At 44.3% G+C, this 19,987-nt stretch overlaps 1 protein-coding gene across 2 annotated transcripts in view; it reads left to right on the top strand.

The window, feature by feature from the left end:
- LOC119026689 overlaps positions 1-19,987 on the top strand; it is a 119,703-nt gene that overhangs the window by 21,060 nt on the left and 78,656 nt on the right. For both annotated transcript variants that reach the window (XM_037111166.1, XM_037111167.1), the window contains exons 4-5: positions 2,492-2,818; positions 9,324-9,656. In XM_037111166.1, coding sequence (XP_036967061.1) covers positions 2,492-2,818; positions 9,324-9,656 — 660 coding nt within the window. The remainder of the gene's footprint in view (positions 1-2,491; positions 2,819-9,323; positions 9,657-19,987) is intronic.

The following is a 19,987-nucleotide window of genomic DNA, read 5'->3' as shown; positions in this document are numbered from 1 at the left end:
GAATATATATTTATTTTGGTCAGAGGACGTAACTGATTCACACACACACACACACACACGTCTGAACACAGGCATGTGACCAGCTGCAGGACCATGTTTTCTTCACATGAACACATGAACAGGGGTCGGCAACCCACATGCGGCTCTTTGATCCCTCTGATGCGGCTCAGCTTTTGAAAATAATTAATGAGTATTTAATTAAAATGTATTTTATTTTAGTTCGTTCATTTTCAAAATGTAATTCTATGAAGATTATGGCGATCTTGTAACATCTAAATAAAACGTGTTAAAATATTTTTTTCGCCCTTGATACACGTCACAACCTCCGATGTGCGACAGTCTGTGGTTTCTTGAACTTTTCGACCCCAGGTAGGCCAACTATGGAGAATTCAAAGAAAAGGAAAGTGTCTGAAGAAAACAGGACGTTCAATGCTACGTGGGCAGATTCATTTGCTTTCATTGCTGACGAGACTGGTTCACCAGTGTGCTTAATATGTTATGAGAAACTAGCTAACAACAAAAAGTCAAATGTCCCCAGACATTTCCAGAATAAACACTCTGCCTTTGCTCAAAAATATTCCAGATGGAGATGAGAGAAAAAAGCCGTTTCGGAACTGACACGGAAGGCTGATCTGAGCAAAAATCACTTCAAGAAGTGGATGAAGTCAGCAGTTTAAAGTACATGTGCTAGTTTTGTTGCCGCTCAGGAAATAGTCAGGCACGGGAAGCCGTTCACAGATGGAGAATATATAAAAGAATCTTTCATTAAGATTTTAGAACATCTATTCACGGACTTTAAAAACACCCCTGCACATGAAGAACAGATTAAAGGCAGCAGATGTTCACTGTGTCTTTAAACCCTGATGAATGTAGAAGACTGTACAGTCACACTGTCCTCACTTCTGTTCTTCAGGATTAGATCCCTGCAGCTCGCTCACATTCTGATGGCTTCTGTTCACAGACGTAATAATGATGCTTTGCTGACAGCAGCGTCACATGTGGATGGAAATGTTGGCCTTCATTCACACAGAGTCTGAGTTGAGCTTTAGCAGCACAGTTTACAGGCTGCACACACTGCAGAGGACCACATTCACTCATGACATGAAATAAGGCTGCTGTCATTGACCCTCTCTGTCTGTGTCACCTCACAGTTTCCCAGCATGCCTCAGCTGTGGAGGTGTATGACTGGGACCTGTTTGTCCAGCTGCCCTGTGACTTTCCCACTGATGGACTGGACGAGCCCTCAGTGGTGTGGAGCCGCTACGATCTCAATCCTTCAACCGTCCACCAGCGTCAGCAGGAAGGTGACGAACTTAAAGACCAAAACCAGCTTTACAGCAGCCGAACATCCATGAAGACTGACGCTCTGGAAACTGGAGACCTCAGCCTCCATCTGACAAAACTCCACCTCTCTGACAGCGGCTCCTACACCTGCACCGTCAGGTGGTTCAGAGGGGGGAAACACAGAGAACTGAGAGTGACGGACGTACATCTGCAGGTCAAAGGTCAGCAACTAACCCTAAAACCTCCTGTAGATACAGATCAGAGGTCAGAGGTCAGAGGTCATGTTCTTTATGTTTCTGGTTCCCACAGAACGATTCCCATCCTGGGCCAAAGCTCTCCTGGTTCTCCTGGTTCTTGGACTTCTTGTTGGAGCTCTTTTAGTACATTTTAGGCAGTATTTCATGTCAGGTATGTCACTGCTACTACACTACCCATCATGCACCTGGGCAGCATCTTTACTCTGGTAGCTCCCTGACTGTTGAGACAAACTGTCAACAGTGAGGTCTGGGACTATAAGAGAAGGAGGAGACAGTGAGGTCATGTTACCATCACAGTACTGATGAGAATTCCAGCTCTTTCAGCTCCCAAGTGTCTCCTCAGACTTTTTGTTGCTTAAATTAATTTATTTACAAAAATAATGTCAAATTATCTATAAATTGAATTACTAATGTACACAGCATGCATTATATCAGATGTTTTTTATTTATATGGCTTATTGTAACCAACATGGAACAGCGTGCTACAAACAATACATTTTAAAGTAAAAAGCCTTTTGCACAACCTGCCTCATAGAGCTCTGGGTTGTGGGTAGAGGAGGTTGTGGTGGTGTACTAGAGACCCTGCAGCAGCAGCAACAGTTGCAGTAGACAAACTGGCTCTTTCATTAGCAGCAGATTCACTTGCTTCTCTTTTTTCTTCCAACTGATGGATGGATGATGGATGTGCAGTTCTAATGTGCTGTGAAGGTTATTTGTAGAGCCTCCAATACTCTACACTCAGTTTACTGCTTTTCCTGCCATCACTCATTTTCTCATCTTTCCAGCATTTTCTCTCTGTCTCTCTCTGTCTCTGTAGCCCCTCCCCCTCCTGTTCAGTACGGACACACAGACACCACCACACATCATGTAGTTGACCAATCACATGCGGCTTGAACAGAAAAAAACATCTTCTGTCTGTACAGCTGATGTTGTGGTTTGTTGTCTCTCAGTCTACCAGGTGGAGGTGGATTCAGGGGCGGAGTCTGTCCAGCTGCCCTGCAAAACCACAGTTCACCTGCCCAAAGACGCTAAAGTGGAGTGGAGGGACAGAGACGATAGGAAGCTCCATGTGTATCAGAACGGTTCTGACCAGCCTGAAGAACAGGACAGTGAATACAGAGGTCGAACAGAGATGAAGAGAAAACTGCTGGAACCTGGAGACCTCAGTCTGACCCTGAAGTTCCCCAGAGAAAGAGACAGTAACACCTACATCTGCACCGTCTACAACAGGGAGGGACGCAGGCTGATGGAGAAACATGTGGTGCTGAAGGTCAGAGGTCAGTACTGCAGATACAGGTCAGTGCTGTAGATACAGGTCAGTACTGTAGATACAGGTCAGTGCTGTAGATACAGGTCAGTGCTGTAGATACAGGTCAGTGCTGTAGATACAGGATCTCTCTCTCTCTCTTGAGTGAATGGTGGAGACAGTGGAACATGCTGAGCGGTGTGATAATGTTTGTATTGAGTTTTTTCCATCTGTTCTCATCTCGTTTCTGTCTTTCTTTCTTTAATGTGTTGGTCAGTGTAGCTTTGTTGTTGAGTGTTGATGGTATTTTGGGGTTTTTTTAGGGTGATTTTATGAGTTTGCTGGTCAGGCTTTCTCCGGCCAATTGGCACCTCACACACAATGGTGGTTGGTGGTGATGATCTCTCCCGGTTGTCACAGTGACAAGGCATCAAGGTAGGTGTCCTCACATTATGGAGGAGGTTTCCTTAGCTGTGGGAGAGGTGGTCAGATTTGAGAGCATCAAATCAGCCTCTTGGATGAACGTGGCCATGGTTATTTTCTTGGAAGAAGTGAGGAAAGTGGAGCAGGTGGTTGAATGTAGAGTTGTTGTGAGAGACACTTTTACTCCGGTGTTTCCACTGGTGAGTCCTGAAAAGAATTATGTGGTTTTTGTAACTTCAGAGACCATGAAATGTTTTGGGTGTGGGGCTGAGGGGCACCGAAGCCCGAAGCCAGACAGGAGGCTGATGGTTTGGGCTTGGATCAGCTGGCAGAGGAGGCTGGTGGTGGGGTGGTGGTAGATCAAACTGAGGAGGAGCATCCAGGTGAGTCATGCTCACCTGTTGCATCGCAGGATGCAGAGAAAACAGGGCAAGATGGATAAAACATGCAGGAAAAAACAAAGGAGGGTCAGACTGTAATAGGAACTATTGATAATTCAGTGATGAAGAAACAAATGGAAGAAGAGAAAAGGAAGAAAGGGTGCAGTGATGGTGACAGTGTTTTAAATAACATGTTGATGGAGGACATATGTAATGACACAGGTCACACAGTAAAAATGAATAAACGGAAAAAAAGGGGTGATAAAAAGACACAGTGTGAGGTTAAAAGAAGGAGGATGTTACAAACTATCTCTGATGATGAGGAAGAGCTGACTGCCTCTCAGGCAGCGCAAATTGCATCCTACTCTGTAGAATGAACATGAAACAGTTTCTAGCACAAACTAAAGGTTGGAGGTTTGTTCGGTTGCAACATTTTTCCCTGATCTCACTGGTTTTATTAGATCTGTGGCTTGGTTCAGAAGACGAGATCCTTTTGATATACTGGAGGTGTACAGGCCAAAAAAACTGTTGACTAAAGCCAAATCTATTGTTGGTGATGATGATGATGAGAATAATTATGATGATGTTTAAATACATCCTCTCTTTAATTGTTTTCTGTCTCTCTGTTAGAGCCGCAGATTTCAATCATACCATGGCAGATATTAATATTGGGTCCGTTAACATTAATGGGCACGTAGTGGTGAAAGGAGAGCTTCTGTTGTTAAACTGATTGAGTTTAAAAAGCCTGGATGTGGTGTTTATCCAGGAAACCCACAGTGACAGTCAATGAGGTGGACTGGAAGAGGGAGTGGCCAGGGGAGGTCTTCCTCAGCCACAAACAGTACAACAGTGCCGGGGTGGGGATCCTCTTCTCCAGAGCTTTTAGTCCTTGCTCAGTGGAGGTGATGGACATCATGTCTGGGCACATTTTAAGGGTGAATGCTCTCTATGAAAACATAAAAGTTATTTTCATTTGTATTTATGCTCCGGTTTTAAGTACTCAGAGGATGAACTTTTGAAATGTTCTATGTGATAGTTTGTGAGTGTGCTGATGATTATTTATTCTTGGATGGTGATTTTAACTGCACTGAGGATCATAAATCAGACAGAAATCATCTGGAGCCTCATCCTGCTTCCTCTGCTCGGCTCAGGCGTCTCATGGAGACTCATGAACTGAAGAATGTGTGGAGAGATTTCAACAGCAGAACCAAACAGTTCACCTGGACTCACTGCAGAGACAACTCCCTGTCTCTGGCCAGGCTGGACCGCTTTTACTGTTTTAAACAGCATTTTAGTATTTTTAAAAGTTGTCGCATCATCCCAGTTGGTGTGTCTGATCACTTTCTGGTTCAGTGTTGTTTTTACATTCAGAATGTGAAGACCTCCAGTGCTTATTGGCATTTTAACACTGCTCTTTTATCAGATTGTGCTTTTACAGAAGCTTTTAGATTTTTATGGATTCTACACAGAGAAAAGAAATCCTCTTTCTCCTCAGTGCAACAGTGGTGGGATATTGGGAAAACGCTGATTCAGCAATTTTGTAACCAGTATACACGCAATGTCACCAAGAACATTACCAGATGCCTTCAGGACCTGGAGACTGAGGTACAGATGTTACTAGGCTGTACAGGAGATCAGGGGAGTGTTGAAGTCCTTAAAAGTAAAAGGTTGCTTTAGCCAACCTGCTGGGTGTAACCGTACAGGGGGCTCTGGTTCCTGAACACTTCTCTGATGGACGCCCCCACACAGCTTTATTTCCCTTATGTCTAGAGAAAACTGCACAGAGGGAAGCATATCTGAGTGTCACAACAAGTCGCCGCCCCCCCTCCCCACAGACTGAGCCTCTCCCCCGTTAAAACAGTGTAAGCATGGCGAAGCGGCTGCCCACGGCTCCGTCTTCGTCGGTGAAAAAACTGAGAAACTTGACATTTACCCCTCAGCACAGAACCGAACATTTGCCAAACGAATTGTACGTGTCAGGTGAACTGTTGTTTTGCAAAGAAGGAGAACTGAGAAATCATAATTAAAGGTGTAATGCGTCAGAGTTAGCCTCCTGTCCGATTCATATTATCGGCATGTGATACCAGAGTGACTGTTAACTGCTGCTAACAGTAGCTGCTGTTAGCTAGCTAGCCCCGTTAGTCACAGCCCTCTTAGCTGCCTCTGCCTGGGCTGGGAGCTCAGATGACAGGGGGAGGGTTGGTGTCTTCACTGCTAGCTGGTTAGTATGTTATTTACATAACGTCACAAGTATAATTTCTCACTTAAAATTTTCAGAACAATTTTGGTTTGCAAACATTTTCTGGATCAGCCAGAGAGCTGACCATGTTTTTATTCAATGAAACCCATAAAAACACAAAATATACCACTGTATGAAGACATTATGAAGTCAAAATGTTTTTGATGCACTTTACTGTTCTGTTCGGTACATATTGAGGAAATATGTTTGTCACCTCAATTAAATTAAGGTCATTTCTATTTAATTTGTGTACATTTTAGTCATTTACATTAAAAACACACGGTTTTTTGGTAGTATGATAAGATCCAACCTCTGTCTCAGATGTTGCCTCCTCTGTAACATAGCAGGACTGCTGTACCAAGTCAGAATGGTATGGGCAGCTCTCAGGGTGGATGTTTACCTTTGAGCTGCAGGAGAGTCATTGTTACACTGCTCCCAAAGAAAGATGACTTACAGGAACTAAAGAACTGGAGGCTTGTCTCTCAGTTGTGTGGGGAATACAAGATCTTGTCCAAGGCACTGGCGTTGAGGCTCAGGGAGGTGATGGCTGGGGTCATACATGTGGACCAGACTTACTTTGTGCCCAGCAGACTGATAAGTGAATACGTCACTTTAATTTGGCATGTTTTGGAAGTCTCCAGCTCACTGGCTATAGATACGGGTCTTATTTCCATAGACCAGGAGAAGGTTATGACCGAGTTGAACACAAGTACCTGTGGTGAACGCTCAGTGTGCTCAGGTTCATCCCATGTTTTACATACAGCATCCAGGTACCATGATTTTACAAGCATACTGAAAATAAATGGTGGTCTGGCTGCACCTTTTGCAGTCCAGAGGGGGGTGTGACAGGGGTGCTTGCTGTCAGGGATGTTATATTCTCTGGCCATCAAACCCCTGCTGCACAAACTCAGACAAGAGCTAACAGGAGTGTTTTTCCCTGGATGTCCTGCATCCGTAAAGCTGTCGGCATTAGCTGATGCTGTGGTGGTGGTTTTAAATACACAGAGGGACATGTGTTTTAGAGGAGAATGTGGGGCTTTTTAGCAGACTGTCTTCAGCTAAAGTGAATTAGGAAAAAGGTGAAGCTGTGTCACTCTCTGAGTGAGCTGGTTTTACTGGGAGGGTTGTGCTGGAAGACAGGTGGGATGAAGTATCTGGGAGTGTTTTTAGGGGAGGACAGAGAATCGTGCACCTGGCCAGCAGGAGTGCTGCTTTTAGGCTCCAGTTCATTCAGAGGCTACTGTATGGATCGAAGGACCTGGTGTGGAGACTTCTGGCTCAGCTAGTCCTGCAGCTTGTCGGTGGTCTGGGACAACAGGATGCTGTGTTCTTAATGGATGTTAAGACTGTGAAGTTTCACACCCTGCCTGGTTTTTATTGAGGACTCCTCACTGTGTGGACACTGCTGCTGAAACAGAGAGCTCAACATGACTCTCTGTTCTGGCTGCTGCAGGAGCCCCTGGTCCATGGAGGATGCCTGAGCGCCCCCTGCTGGGTGGGAGCAGCAGTCACAGAGGCTCTCAGCAGAGCAGGGATTTTAACTCTGGGAGATGTCATCACCTTCACTGGACCTGATCCCCAAAACCCAACAGGCCTGGCAGCTTGTCTGGGGAGGAAGGTTGGACATACAGTCAAAGTTCAGCCAGACGGTGTGAGGTAAAGCTGCAGAAGGCCAAAGGTAAAACTCTCTGTTCTGATGGTGGAGTGTCTGAACAGACAGAAGATACAGCATTGGGCCAACATGCCCTGGAGATCTCATCTGGGCTCAAGTGAGGAGGGAGTGGAGGAATCTCTACAAACCTCCACTCACAAAGAGGGTGGCTGACCTGCAGTGGAGGCTGATCCACAGGATTTTAGCAGTAAATGCCTTCATCTCATCCTGAACCCTGCTGTCTCAGACAAATGTCCCTTCTGTGGTGCCGTAGAGACAGTGTTTCACTGTTTCTCAGAGTGTCTTCGTCTCGACCGTTTTTTCTCTCTGCTGGGCAGACTGTTCAGGAAGGCAGGAGAAGTATTGTCTCTATAAACAATCATCCTGGGCTTCAGATACAGACAGGCTGCTAAACATAAGTGTCAGTTGTTGAACTTCTTTCTGGGACAGTCAAAGATGGTGGTGTATGTAAGCAGGAGCAGGAGGGTAGAGGACGGTGTGGACACTGATGCTGTTTTATTATTCAGCAGGATGGTCAAAGCCAGATTGATTTTTAAATATTATAAAGAGATGCAGGACTTGAATCAATTCAGATAGATATGGACTCATGGACTCATTCTGTGTGGTGTTCAGGAACCTCAACTCGTATTTTCAGATCAGCTAAAAATCTAAAAATCACTCTCTCTCTGAAAGTGAGGCTGCACTAGGTGAGGTCGGCAGAGAGTTTTCCAAATCTTCTGTTTCTTTATTCTAAAGCCAGACTATGCTGAGGAAGTTTTATGAGTCTGGCCAGTGCTGCTCTGTTTGCTGTGGTGTGCTGAGGCAGCAGACTGAGAGTAGCAGATACCAACAGACTCAAGAAGCTGATCAGAAAGCCAGTGATGTTGTGGGAGTAGAGCTGAGCCATCTCCCAGTGAGCAAAGCAGGAAAGGCTTATCCAGCTGCTAAGTATTGAGTGAGGATGAGGAGGAGGAAGAGGAGGCAAACACTGATACTGAGCAGCTCACTGAGGCTGAGAAGGAGCTGAATAGTGATCTTTACTCTCTAGAGGAAATTAATGACTTTCTGGATGACATGTTTGAGAAATCTGTGAAAATAAAAGATTACTTTCAGGGTACAAATACATTTCTTAGATCTGCTGCAATTCTGCAGAAGCTGGTTGGTTTTGAAGCACTGAATAAAAAGAAACACTAACGGCTAACAAAACATGTAACAGCACTGAAGAAGACTGCAGCTGCTCTGAGGAAGAGATCATAAAAAAAGGTGTAACATTATCGTCATGCATCACAGGGAGTTTTTCTTGGTCTACTATCTGCTGCTGCTCCTTTCTCTGTCCTCTTCCATGGATGGGCTCAGGGTGGCTTCTTTAAGTACAAACAGAGGGAGGGATAGAAAGAAAAGAGCAGTAACTAAAGAACTCTTCGAACAAAAGAAGTTAGACGTGATTCTCCTGCAGGAAACACACTCTGACAGTGAGACTGAGTGGGCTCTGTGGACTGAGGTCTCATGAGTCTTAAGCCACGGAACAAATTTTAAAGGAGGGGTAGCCATTTGTTTTTCTACAAAGTTGGATTTTGACATCTTTCCTCTGTGGAAATTGTGAGAGGACGGGCCTTAGTGGTCATGATAGAGATTGAAAAGGTCCCTTTTTCTTTTCTAAATGTCTGTGCTCCCAACTCAGGACCAGAACGAGTGTTTTTCTTTGAGCAGCTGAAAGATGAACTGCTTTTTTAAAACTTACTAACATCATCATGGGTCATCATGTGACCAACACATCACTACATCTCAGTTCCTGCTGCTGTCTGTACAGTTGATGTTAATGTTGTGGTTTGTTGTCTCTCAGTCTACCAGGTGGAGGTGGAGGAGGGGGCGGAGTCTGTTCAGCTGCCCTGCAAAACCACAGTTCACCTGCCTAAAGATGCTAAAGTGGAATGGAGGGACAGATACATAATCAACAGGAAGGTCCATGTCTATGAGAACGGCTCTGACCAACCTGATCAACAGGACCAGGTATACAAAGACCGAACAGAGATGAAGAAAGACCTGCTGAAGACTGGAGACCTCAGTCTGACCCTGATAAACCCAACATACAGAGACACAGACATCTACACCTGCACCGTCTACAACAGGAAGGAACACATCCTGATGGAGAAACATGTGGAGCTGCAGGTCAAAGGTCAGTACTGTAGATACAGGTCAGTACTGTAGATACAGGTCAGTGCTGTAGATACAGGTCAGTACTGTAGATACAGGTCAGTACTGTAGATACAGGTCAGAGGTCAGTACTGTAGATACAGGTCAGTACTGTAGATACAGGTCAGTGCTGTAGATACAGGTCAGTACTGTAGATACAGGTCAGAGGTCAGTACTGTAGATACAGGTCAGTACTGTAGATACAGGTCAGTGCTGTAGATACAGGTCAGTACTGTAGATACAGGTCAGTACTGTAGATACAGGTCAGAGGTCAGTACTGTAGATACAGGTCAGTACTGTAGATACAGGTCAGTGCTGTAGATACAGGTCAGTACTGTAGATACAGGTCAGAGGTCAGTACTGTAGATACAGGTCAGTGCTGTAGATACAGGTCAGTACTGTAGATACAGGTCAGAGGTCAGTACTGTAGATACAGGTCAGTACTGTAGATACAGGTCAGTGCTGTAGATACAGGTCAGTACTGTAGATACAGGTCAGAGGTCAGTACTGTAGATACAGGTCAGTACTGTAGATACAGGTCAGAGGTCAGTACTGTAGATACAGGTCAGTACTGTAGATACAGGTCAGTGCTGTAGATACAGGTCAGAGGTCAGTACTGTAGATACAGGTCAGTACTGTAGATACAGGTCAGAGGTCAGTACTGTAGATACAGGTCAGTACTGTAGATACAGGTCAGTGCTGTAGATACAGGTCAGTACTGTAGATACAGGTCAGAGGTCAGTACTGTAGATACAGGTCAGTACTGTAGATACAGGTCAGTGCTGTAGATACAGGTCAGTACTGCAGATACAAGTCAGTACTGTAGATACAGGTCAGTACTGTAGATACAGGTCAGAGGTCAGTACTGTAGATACAGGTCAGTACTGTAGATACAGGTCAGTGCTGTAGATACAGGTCAGTACTGTAGATACAGGTCAGAGGTCAGTACTGTAGATACAGGTCAGTACTGTAGATACAGGTCAGTACTGTAGATACAGGTCAGAGGTCAGTGCTGTAGATACAGGTCAGTGCTGTAGATACAGGTCAGTACTGTAGATACAGGTCAGTGCTGTAGATACAGGTCAGAGGTCAGTACTGTAGATACAGGTCAGTACTGTAGATACAGGTCAGTACTGTAGATACAGGTCAGTACTGTAGATACAGGTCAGAGGTCAGTACTGTAGATACAGGTCAGTGCTGTAGATACAGGTCAGTGCTGTAGATACAGGTCAGAGGTCAGTACTGTAGATACAGGTCAGTGCTGTAGATACAGGTCAGTGCTGTAGATACAGGTCAGAGGTCAGTACTGTAGATACAGGTCAGTACTGTAGATACAGGATCTTTCTCTCTGAGAGTTGGAGTGAGTATGCTGTGAGGGGAGCAATCAATTGATTGGTTGGTCATCGATTTATAAATGTGGTTAACCATTTTTTATTAGGTTTACGGTGTATGTGTGTTGTAAATTTGTAAGTGTGTGCATGTGTGTGCATATGTTTTTTGGCCTGGTTCAGTTGGCCAGCGTTTTGCTGGTCGGCGTACTAACGCCCTGAAAATGGATCTGAGTAAAGTGACGAGGAAGCACAGCATTAAGATGTCTGTGTCCTCGTCAGTGCCAGTGGAGGACTGCAGCCTGGCAGTGGATCAGGCTGTCGGTCACAGCAGCGTGAAGGCCGTGGGGCAGATGACAGAAAGAAAGACCGGTGGAAGCGGAGGTGCAGAAGGAGGTAGTGGAGGAGCAACAGAGAAAACAGGTGGAGATGGAGGGACAGGAGGAGGCAGGTGAGGAACAGAGGATGCAGGTGGAGGTGGAAGAGGCAGATGAGGATGAACAGTACAGCCAGGTGAGTGTGGGAGGGCAAAGACAGGGGAAGAAAAGAGGGAGTGATTTTGAAATGGGAGATGAGGATGACCTTTTAAAAGGGCCTCATCTGAAAAGAAAATTTAGGAACAGTTCAGGAGAGCTTCAGGCCAGGAAATGGACAGCAGGTCCAGGGAAGGAGAAGCAAACAGAGGCACAGGAAGGCTCAGAGTCTGGATCCTGTGTGAAGGAAAGCCAATCCTGGGTTTTCTCAAAGAAAAACAGGAAAAAAATATTACAGTGTGGGGAAAATGAAATTGTTCCTACAAAAAACTAAGAACGCAAAATCTGTAAAAATAGAGGATTATTTCTTAGACAAACACCATCAGCCCTGCTGGCTTCTCTGATCACTCACTTGTCACAGCTTCTGTTTTATAACATGTAAAACCAACAGTGTCTGTTGGCATTTTAACACGACCTGACTGGAGGAGAAAAACTGCAAAGAAACACCAAAGTATGAAATCTGAATTAGTGTCTTTATAACAATGGTGGGATAAAATAAATGCAATGTTTTAATCATTTTGAAGTTAATTAGAAGTTTGTTCTTGAGAAGAAAAAAAATCCATTCAAATCATGAATTGAGTTTGGTGTGAAAAAGTCAGAGCTTCAGTTTTTAGGCCATATGGCCCTAATGTTACCTGAGCAACACTAATAAACAGCCCCAACCTGTTGACTTTAAAGCTTGTTGGTCACAAAGTGAAGCTGTCAGTGTTGGTGGAGTGGAGAAGAAGCTCAGTGTGTCTGGAGGGTTGATCTGGAAGACGGAGGCTGAAATACTGAGGAGTGTTTTTAGGAGATCCTTCATTTGTTCTTCATAACTGGGAGAAAGTTAAAGGTCGTCTAGTAGGTGGAAGAGGATTAAAACAAACAGGTCGAGTTCTCATCACCAACAGTTTAGTATCGTCCACTTTATGACATCACCTGTCATGTGTTGTGTTTGTCTCTGTCATTAACTCTGATATGAGTCCTGTCTGTCCATGTTGTCTCATCCTGAGACTGTTTCTCATTGTTTCATGGAGTGTTGTCGACTGCTGCCTCTGTTTGTCATGTTGGAACATGTTTTCAGACTATTTGGGGAGTTTGTTTGCAAGCAGAAGTTCATTCTGTGCTGCAGGTCCTCTCAGAGAAATAAAGACAAATGGCAGCTTCTTAATTTCATTGTGTGAAGGACAAAGATGTTCGTGTGTCTGAGCAGAAGAAACAGAACAGAGACAGTTGAGGATGATGATGATGCTGTTTTCATGTTTGTAAAAGTGTTGAAAGCTCGTTTAAAACTAGATTTGAATTATTACAGAATGATGAAAGCTGTGTAAAGTTTTCCAGTGTGGTGTTATAAACATGTGTTCTGTTGTGTTGTTGATGACCAGCTGTTCTTTGGACGTGACTGACATGATTTAGATTCTGTCAATCTTCATTTATTGACCGTGTTGTTTTATGATTTTGGTTTTATAATATGTTGAATTTTCAATAAAGTATTGTTGAAATTCAAAATCTTCTCTGTTTCTCTCTTCTTCTGGTTTGTTGTCTCTCAGTCCACAAGGTGGAGGTGAATTCAGGGGCGGAGTCTGTCCAGCTGCCCTGCAAAACCACAGTTCACCTGCCCGAAGACGCTAAAGTGGTGTGGAGGGACAGATTAAACAGGAAGCTCCATGTGTATCAGAACGGTTCTGACCAGCCTGAAGAACAGGACAGTCGTTACAGAGGTCGAACAGAGATGAAGGGAAACCTGCTGGAACCTGGAGACCTCAGTCTGACCCTGAAACACCCCAGAGACTGGGACAGTGACACCTACACCTGCACCGTCTACAACAGGGAGGGACGCAAACTGATGGAGAAACAAGTGGTGCTGAAGGTCAAAGGTCAGTGCTGTAGATACAGGTCAGTACTGTAGATACAGGTCAGTACTGTAGATACAGGTCAGAGGTCAGACTTACTTCAATCAGCTGATTGATTTCCAATCAGACTCGACCGTATTGATCTGAATGTGTTTTTATTGATCTAGAAGAAAGCTGAAGGAACGAGCTGTCAGTCTGTTCAGTCTGTAGAAAGTGAAGAAGTTATTAAAGGCCGTCTGTTAAAAGTGAGAGCAGTGTGTGAAGACGTAAAGATGGTGTTTATTAATATTGCTGCTCCGGCTGTGGGAGTGGAGAGAGTGGTGTCTCTACATGTTTTAAATGAAGTGATTGATAAATGTAATAATGAGGAATATGTATTTGTGGGTGGAGGCTGTAACAGTACTGAGGACAGCAGGTCAGACAGGAACCATGCAGAGCCTCACGCTGCCTCTCACACTCGTCTGCTTCACCTCATGGAGGCTCAGGAGTTGTGTGATGTGTGGAGAGACAAAACACCTGGACACACCTGAACATAACTCACTGTCTGTGGCCAGGCTGGATCGCTTTATTGTTTTAAACATCATTTTAATGTGGTTAACAGTTGTGTTATCAGCCCTGTTGGCTTCTCTGTGGGTCTGTACAACAGTGGTGGGATTTTGGAAAAGTCCAAATCAGGAAACTCTGTCAGCAGAACACTCAGAATGTCACAAAGACCTGATGAGTTCAGTAGAAGCTCTGGAGTCTGAAGTGGAGGAACTCTGAGACCAGCTGAGGGCTCAAACTGGGACTGATGACCAGGCCTGATGGGGGAGGAGCCCTCAGAAGGCCTGAAACACAAATGATGTTTCTACTTTATCTTTTACTTCTAAAGCCCTATTCACATGGGACTAGTATAACCTGGGGACTTCAAGTGATTTAGTCTGTGTTTCATGCAGCACATTCACACAGGTGAAGTCTGTGTTTTAACTCAGATTTACTGACATTATGTCGCGGGTCGATCGCACCGGAGCCCCTGTTGGAGCAGCACAATGGTTAGATATGGATATTTTTAATATAATAACTGGTGAACCTGTTGAAAGATAGAAAAATGTTCCTGACCAGATGTCCCATGCATGTAATCCATCTAATCATCTTTCAAGATTTTTCGATAAGCCTCCTGAATTTGCAGCCAAAATGCTGTCAAAACTCTCATGTTTCCCAACGCAGCCTCCATATTTCTCGACCGGGAAAAAAGGCAGAAAAAAGGTGGAAAACACAAAAACCTCAAAGGGAGATTCCAGTGTAAGTTTAATTCCCCCCAGAGATAAAGTTTGTAGACTGCTAGCTTACGTAGTTTTAGCATCCTCAGATTTGAGCGAGTGCAGTCGAGTCCCGCAGCTCAGTGATGATCATTACTGCAGGACTCTGCTGCACTCGGTCATCGACTCGCAGGGCTTCCCCACAACATGGAGGCTTCTTCTCCGGTGGTGAGGTTTGTTTATCTTTTCTGAGAAATCCGGCAACTATATCAAATGTTTGCTGCCTTGAAATATGTGATGGGACCCTGTTTGGTGCTGTTCTGAGCATTATTTGTGGCTTTTTGATGGCGATTTATACTTGGATCCATTTCCTGCAGTGTATTGTTGGTGTGTGGTCGTTTCTGAGGATTCTAAAACTACGTAAGCTATCGGTCCGCAAACTTTATCTCTCCAGGGGTCGTACTCGGTGTCAAGGTGTGTTAGAGCATGGATCAAACTTACACCGGAATATCCCTTTAAGAAAACCAAAAAACGACCCTAAATCACAGAGATGCCGATTCGCACAGGACTAATATTATCACATGACCTCTGTGGTTGGTGAAATATGGCAGGAAATTTACGGTGGAATTTTTATTTTACAAATTACCGACGTGGCAGATTCACACAGAATTAAGATCACAGACGACCTCTGCAATTATTACAAATTACTGGAGATCCTCAGGTTATACTAGTCCCATGTGAATAGGACTTAAGTAATGTAAATCAGATGAGACTTTACTGTGTATGAATAAAGAGTGGAGGCTGTCTGAGGCTCCTCTCACCCCTCACAGTACAGAATGGTTCAGTCCAAACAGCTGAACAGCAGAGTGGCTGCTGCTCATCAACATGTCTTCACCCAAGAAAACCAAACCAGGGAGCCTTAAACTAAAGCAGAAGGCAGAAAGGGACAGAAAGCAAAGAGAGGAAGACGACTCCTCACACAGTTCTGTCAGGAGAAAGGTGAGCACAGTTCACAGCTAGCACAGTTTAACAACAGTTCAAGCTAATAATAATGTCAGCAGCTGGAAAGACTGAAGGCAGTCAGACAGACATGAGTCTAGTTTCTCAGTCTGAGCAGCAGCAGGTTCCTCATCCTCATCTCATCCCTCATTAACTGACTGAAAGTTATTATTACAAGTCATCATTTCACATGGAGGTGAAAACTGTTCAAATGTGGAGCGATATTTAGCTGCTTTCCCTGTAAGGCAGCATGACATGTTTGGTGTCAGTGGATTCATTTCAGTTTGAAGATTTCTATGATGCTTATGGCTTAAAATCATCTTAAAAGCTGTTAAAGTGATGTTAATGCCAGATGATCCTCCATCATTTTCAGAGGGTTTAAAGAAAGCCAAGAACTGAGGTGGAGAATAATTCCAGCTGTAAGATCCTGGTGATCAATCAGGCAGTTTAATTAAAATAAACATGTTGTTCTGTTAAATAATGTTAGAAAACAGACCTGCCATTAGACTGCAGTTTCATTTCTGACCTGTTCAAACAAGACAATTTCATTTAAAGATATCAAGTTACCTCGTTTGTTTCAGTGTGTTACTATTACTGCTGCATTCTAGTCACATTTAATTCTTTTTTTTCTATAAAAATAAGATTTAGTCTAACAGATACGTCAAGTTCATCATCATCAGTAGCAGCAGCAACAGTCTGTCAGCTCCATATAAAATAATAATATCCTATAATCCATATTTATGTCAGAATGATGTTCATGTATTAAACAGTTCCACAGTGAAACAGAACAGAGGAGAACATTCCTGCTGCATGCAGACTGTGTGACTCAATACAACTCTCAGTACAATCAGAGAAATCTTTATATTCTCTGGAAATCAGAAGATGAAATCCCAACAACCGAACAGCCTCATATATGTATTTATTCAGCCCAGATCCAAAGCCACCAGCTGTGAGTCTGCAGCTGTGGAGATGAATCAGAGCTGCAGGACAACAAGGAGCCAGTGAGCAGTAACCAAGAAACTGTCATGTTGTTCTTTTCACTAATATGGGAATGATACTCAGAAATATCAGTAAAATGCAGTTTTGTATAAAACGGCATCACATGTTTTCTCCGGCCTGAACAAGGGACCAGTTAGATTTCTCTTCATGGGTCCTAAATCCCTGGCAGCAGCCCTGCCCAGCTGAGACCACCAGAGACCAGAACCAGACTGAGACCCTGAAGTTAAAAAGTCTCTTTCAGCTTCCTGCTGGGTGTCTCAGCTCAGGGGGTTCTGGTCCGGTCCAGCTTCCAGACTGTAGCCCAGATGGATGTTCCATCACACTTGTTCTTTGGTCTGGAGCGTAAGAATGGACAGCAGAGGTTGATTGACAGTTGAAGGTCTGACACTGGGCAGCTGCTGACTGATCACACTGCCAGGAGCGTCGCACCCGAGGAGGATGTGGATGTTTGAACAAAAACACTGTTTCTGCAGTTTATCCGCAGTTTTGCACAAACGCCTCGCTGCAGTATCTGAGTTTCTCTGGCCGCTCTGTGTCTGCTGGCTGCAGCTGCCTCCTCTCTCCTCCCTCTCCTGCTGCTGCTTTGGGACTGACCGGCTGATGATTGGCTGTTCTGCCTGAAGTCCCGCCTCTCTTGCTGCGATAGATTTATTGTTCAGCTCGTGCTGATGAGGCGGGAACTACCGTAAAATACCAAATAACAGCCGGGTGTTTATTATTATTATTATTATTATTATTATTATTATTATTATTATTATTATTATTATTATTATATTTCTGCATCTTCTTGACTTTGAATGGGAGCTGCTGTAAAGTATTTCTGTGTCTGATTTATATATTATGCAGCCAGTTGTTCATATTTTAAGTTAAATTAAATGAACCAAGACAGATTTACACACATTTACATGTCAGGATGTTATTATAGACACAGATTCAATATTTCAGTGTCATGTATCATCACAGTAACAGCGTTACACACCAGCCCCCCCAAAACAATTGTTCTTAAAAACACCACCACCACCACATCCATCCCCGCCCTTCTGTACAGCTGCTACACCTCTGCACACTGCAACCCACAAACTGTGGAAACAGAACAGAGACGCTGTGGATGATGATGATGCTGTTTTCATGTTGGTAAAAACTTTGAAAGCTCGTTTAAAATTAGATTTGAATTATTACAGAATGATGAAAGATGTGTAAAGTTTTCCACTGTGGTGTTATAAACATGTGTTCTGTTGTGTTGAGCAGCTGTTCTTTGGACGTGACTGACATGATTTAGATTCTGTCAATCTTCATTTATTGACCCTGTTGTTTTATGATTGACTGACATCAATCAGCTGATTGACTGACATCAATCAGCTGATTGATTTCCAATCAGAGTCGACAGTATTGATCTGAATGTGATGTTTTTATTTGATCCAGAAGAAAGTTGAAGGAACGAGCTGAAAGAAACAACAAATCTTTTCATCACTGAGAACAAAGAAATGCAGCTTTAATAGTTTGTATCAGTTATTGATTGATGATCAGTTCTCAGCTGAGTCATCAAATCTTCACTTCCTGTTGAAGAAGTTGATCAAAGAAAATGTTAAATTTGACGTCCAGAAATGTGAAAGTGACATAGAGAAGCAACAAGCAGCAGTTGAACACTGAGATGAGACATTACTGTGAAGACCACAGGGACAAAACATCACAACACCATCAGGACTCTGATCATGTCCAACACCTGGAAAACCTGCTTTTACTTCCTGTGGTTCTGTCCCCTGTTACCTGCTGGTCTCACCTGGTTCTGTCCTTCAGCTTTCTCTGCTACTTTGGAATCAGTCAATAAAGTTATTCAAAACTGCTGCTGCTGTCTGAACAGCTGATGTTGTGCTTTGTTTCCTCTCAGTCTGTCAGGTGGAGGTGGAGGAGGGGGCGGAGTCTGTCCAGCTGCCCTTCAGAACTACACCTGACCTGCCTGAGGACGCTACAGTGATGTGGCTCTGCTCAATCAGGACAGTCCACCTGTATGAGAACAGATCTGACCAGCCTGACAAACAGCACCAGGATTACAAAGACCGAACAGAGATGAAGAAAGACCTGCTGAAGACTGGAGACCTCAGTCTGACCCTGAAACACCCCAAAGAGACAGACACAGGAGAATACTGGTGTGGAGTCTACAACAAGGACGGAGACGAGCTGAGAGGGAAAACAGTGAAGCTCAAAGTCAAAGGTCAGTATGAAGATACAGAACAGAGATCTGTGTGTCTGTCTGTGATAATTTGCTTATCTCTGGTTGGCTGCTTGTCTCTGGTTGGCTGCTTGTCTCTGGTTGGTTGGCTGCTTGTCTCTGGTTGGCTGCTTGTCTCTGGTTGGCTGCTTGTCTCTGATTGGCTGCTTGTCTCTGGTTGGCTGCTTGTCTCTGGTTGGTTGGCTGCTTGTCTCTGGTTGGCTGCTTGTCTCTGGTTGGCTGCTTGTCTCTGGTTGGTTGGTTGCTTGTCTCTGGTTGGCTGCTTGTCTCTGGTTGGCTGCTTGTCTCTGGTTGGCTGCTTGTCTCTGGTTGGTTGGTTGCTTGTCTCTGGTTGGCTGCTTGTCTCTGGTTGGCTGCTTGTCTCTGGTTGGTTGGCTGCTTGTCTCTGGTTGGCTGCTTGTCTCTGGTTGGCTGCTTGTCTCTGGTTGGCTGCTTGTCTCTGGTTGGCTGCTTGTCTCTGGTTGGCTGCTTGTCTCTGGTTGGTTGGCTGCTTGTCTCTGGTTGGCTGCTTGTCTCTGGTTGGTTGGTTGCTTGTCTCTGGTTGGCTGCTTGTCTCTGGTTGGCTGCTTGTCTCTGGTTGGTTGGCTGCTTGTCTCTGGTTGGCTGCTTGTCTCTGGTTGGCTGCTTGTCTCTGGTTGGTTGGTTGCTTGTCTCTGGTTGGCTGCTTGTCTCTGATTGGCTGCTTGTCTCAGTGTAACTGTCCTCTGTCTCCTCTGCAGGGAACATCAGGAACAGAAGCAGCTCCACTGATCCGACTCCTCTGATGGCTGATCAATCTGTTTGATCGGTCTGTTGGTCAATCTTTGATTATTGATCTGATGAGACTTTGGATCAGAGACTAAATGGAGGTGAAGGAGCTGATGGAGGACGGATGAAGACAGGAGGACGCTTCATCAGCTTCTTCTTCACTCTGACTCTCACACACAGTCTACACACTCACTATTGATGACTGTTGATCAGTGATGTCAGAGTGATGTCAGAGTGATGTCACATGGTGGTTTAGATCCTTTGAACTCTGACAGTAAAGTGTAAATACAACCTCAGGTGTAGAGACAGCAGGTCTCTGCAGTAACAACATGTATCATTACCTTTACAGAGTGTCTACACATAGAAACACCTCACATTTAACACTTTAACACCTTTTAATGCCACTTT

Source organism: Acanthopagrus latus, chromosome 10 (genome assembly GCF_904848185.1).
Source record: "Acanthopagrus latus isolate v.2019 chromosome 10, fAcaLat1.1, whole genome shotgun sequence".
In the NCBI taxonomy this organism is placed as follows: Eukaryota; Metazoa; Chordata; class Actinopteri; order Spariformes; family Sparidae; genus Acanthopagrus; species Acanthopagrus latus.
The sequence above is the reverse complement of the archived record's forward strand: the minus strand, read 5'-3'. Positions and strand labels throughout refer to the sequence as shown.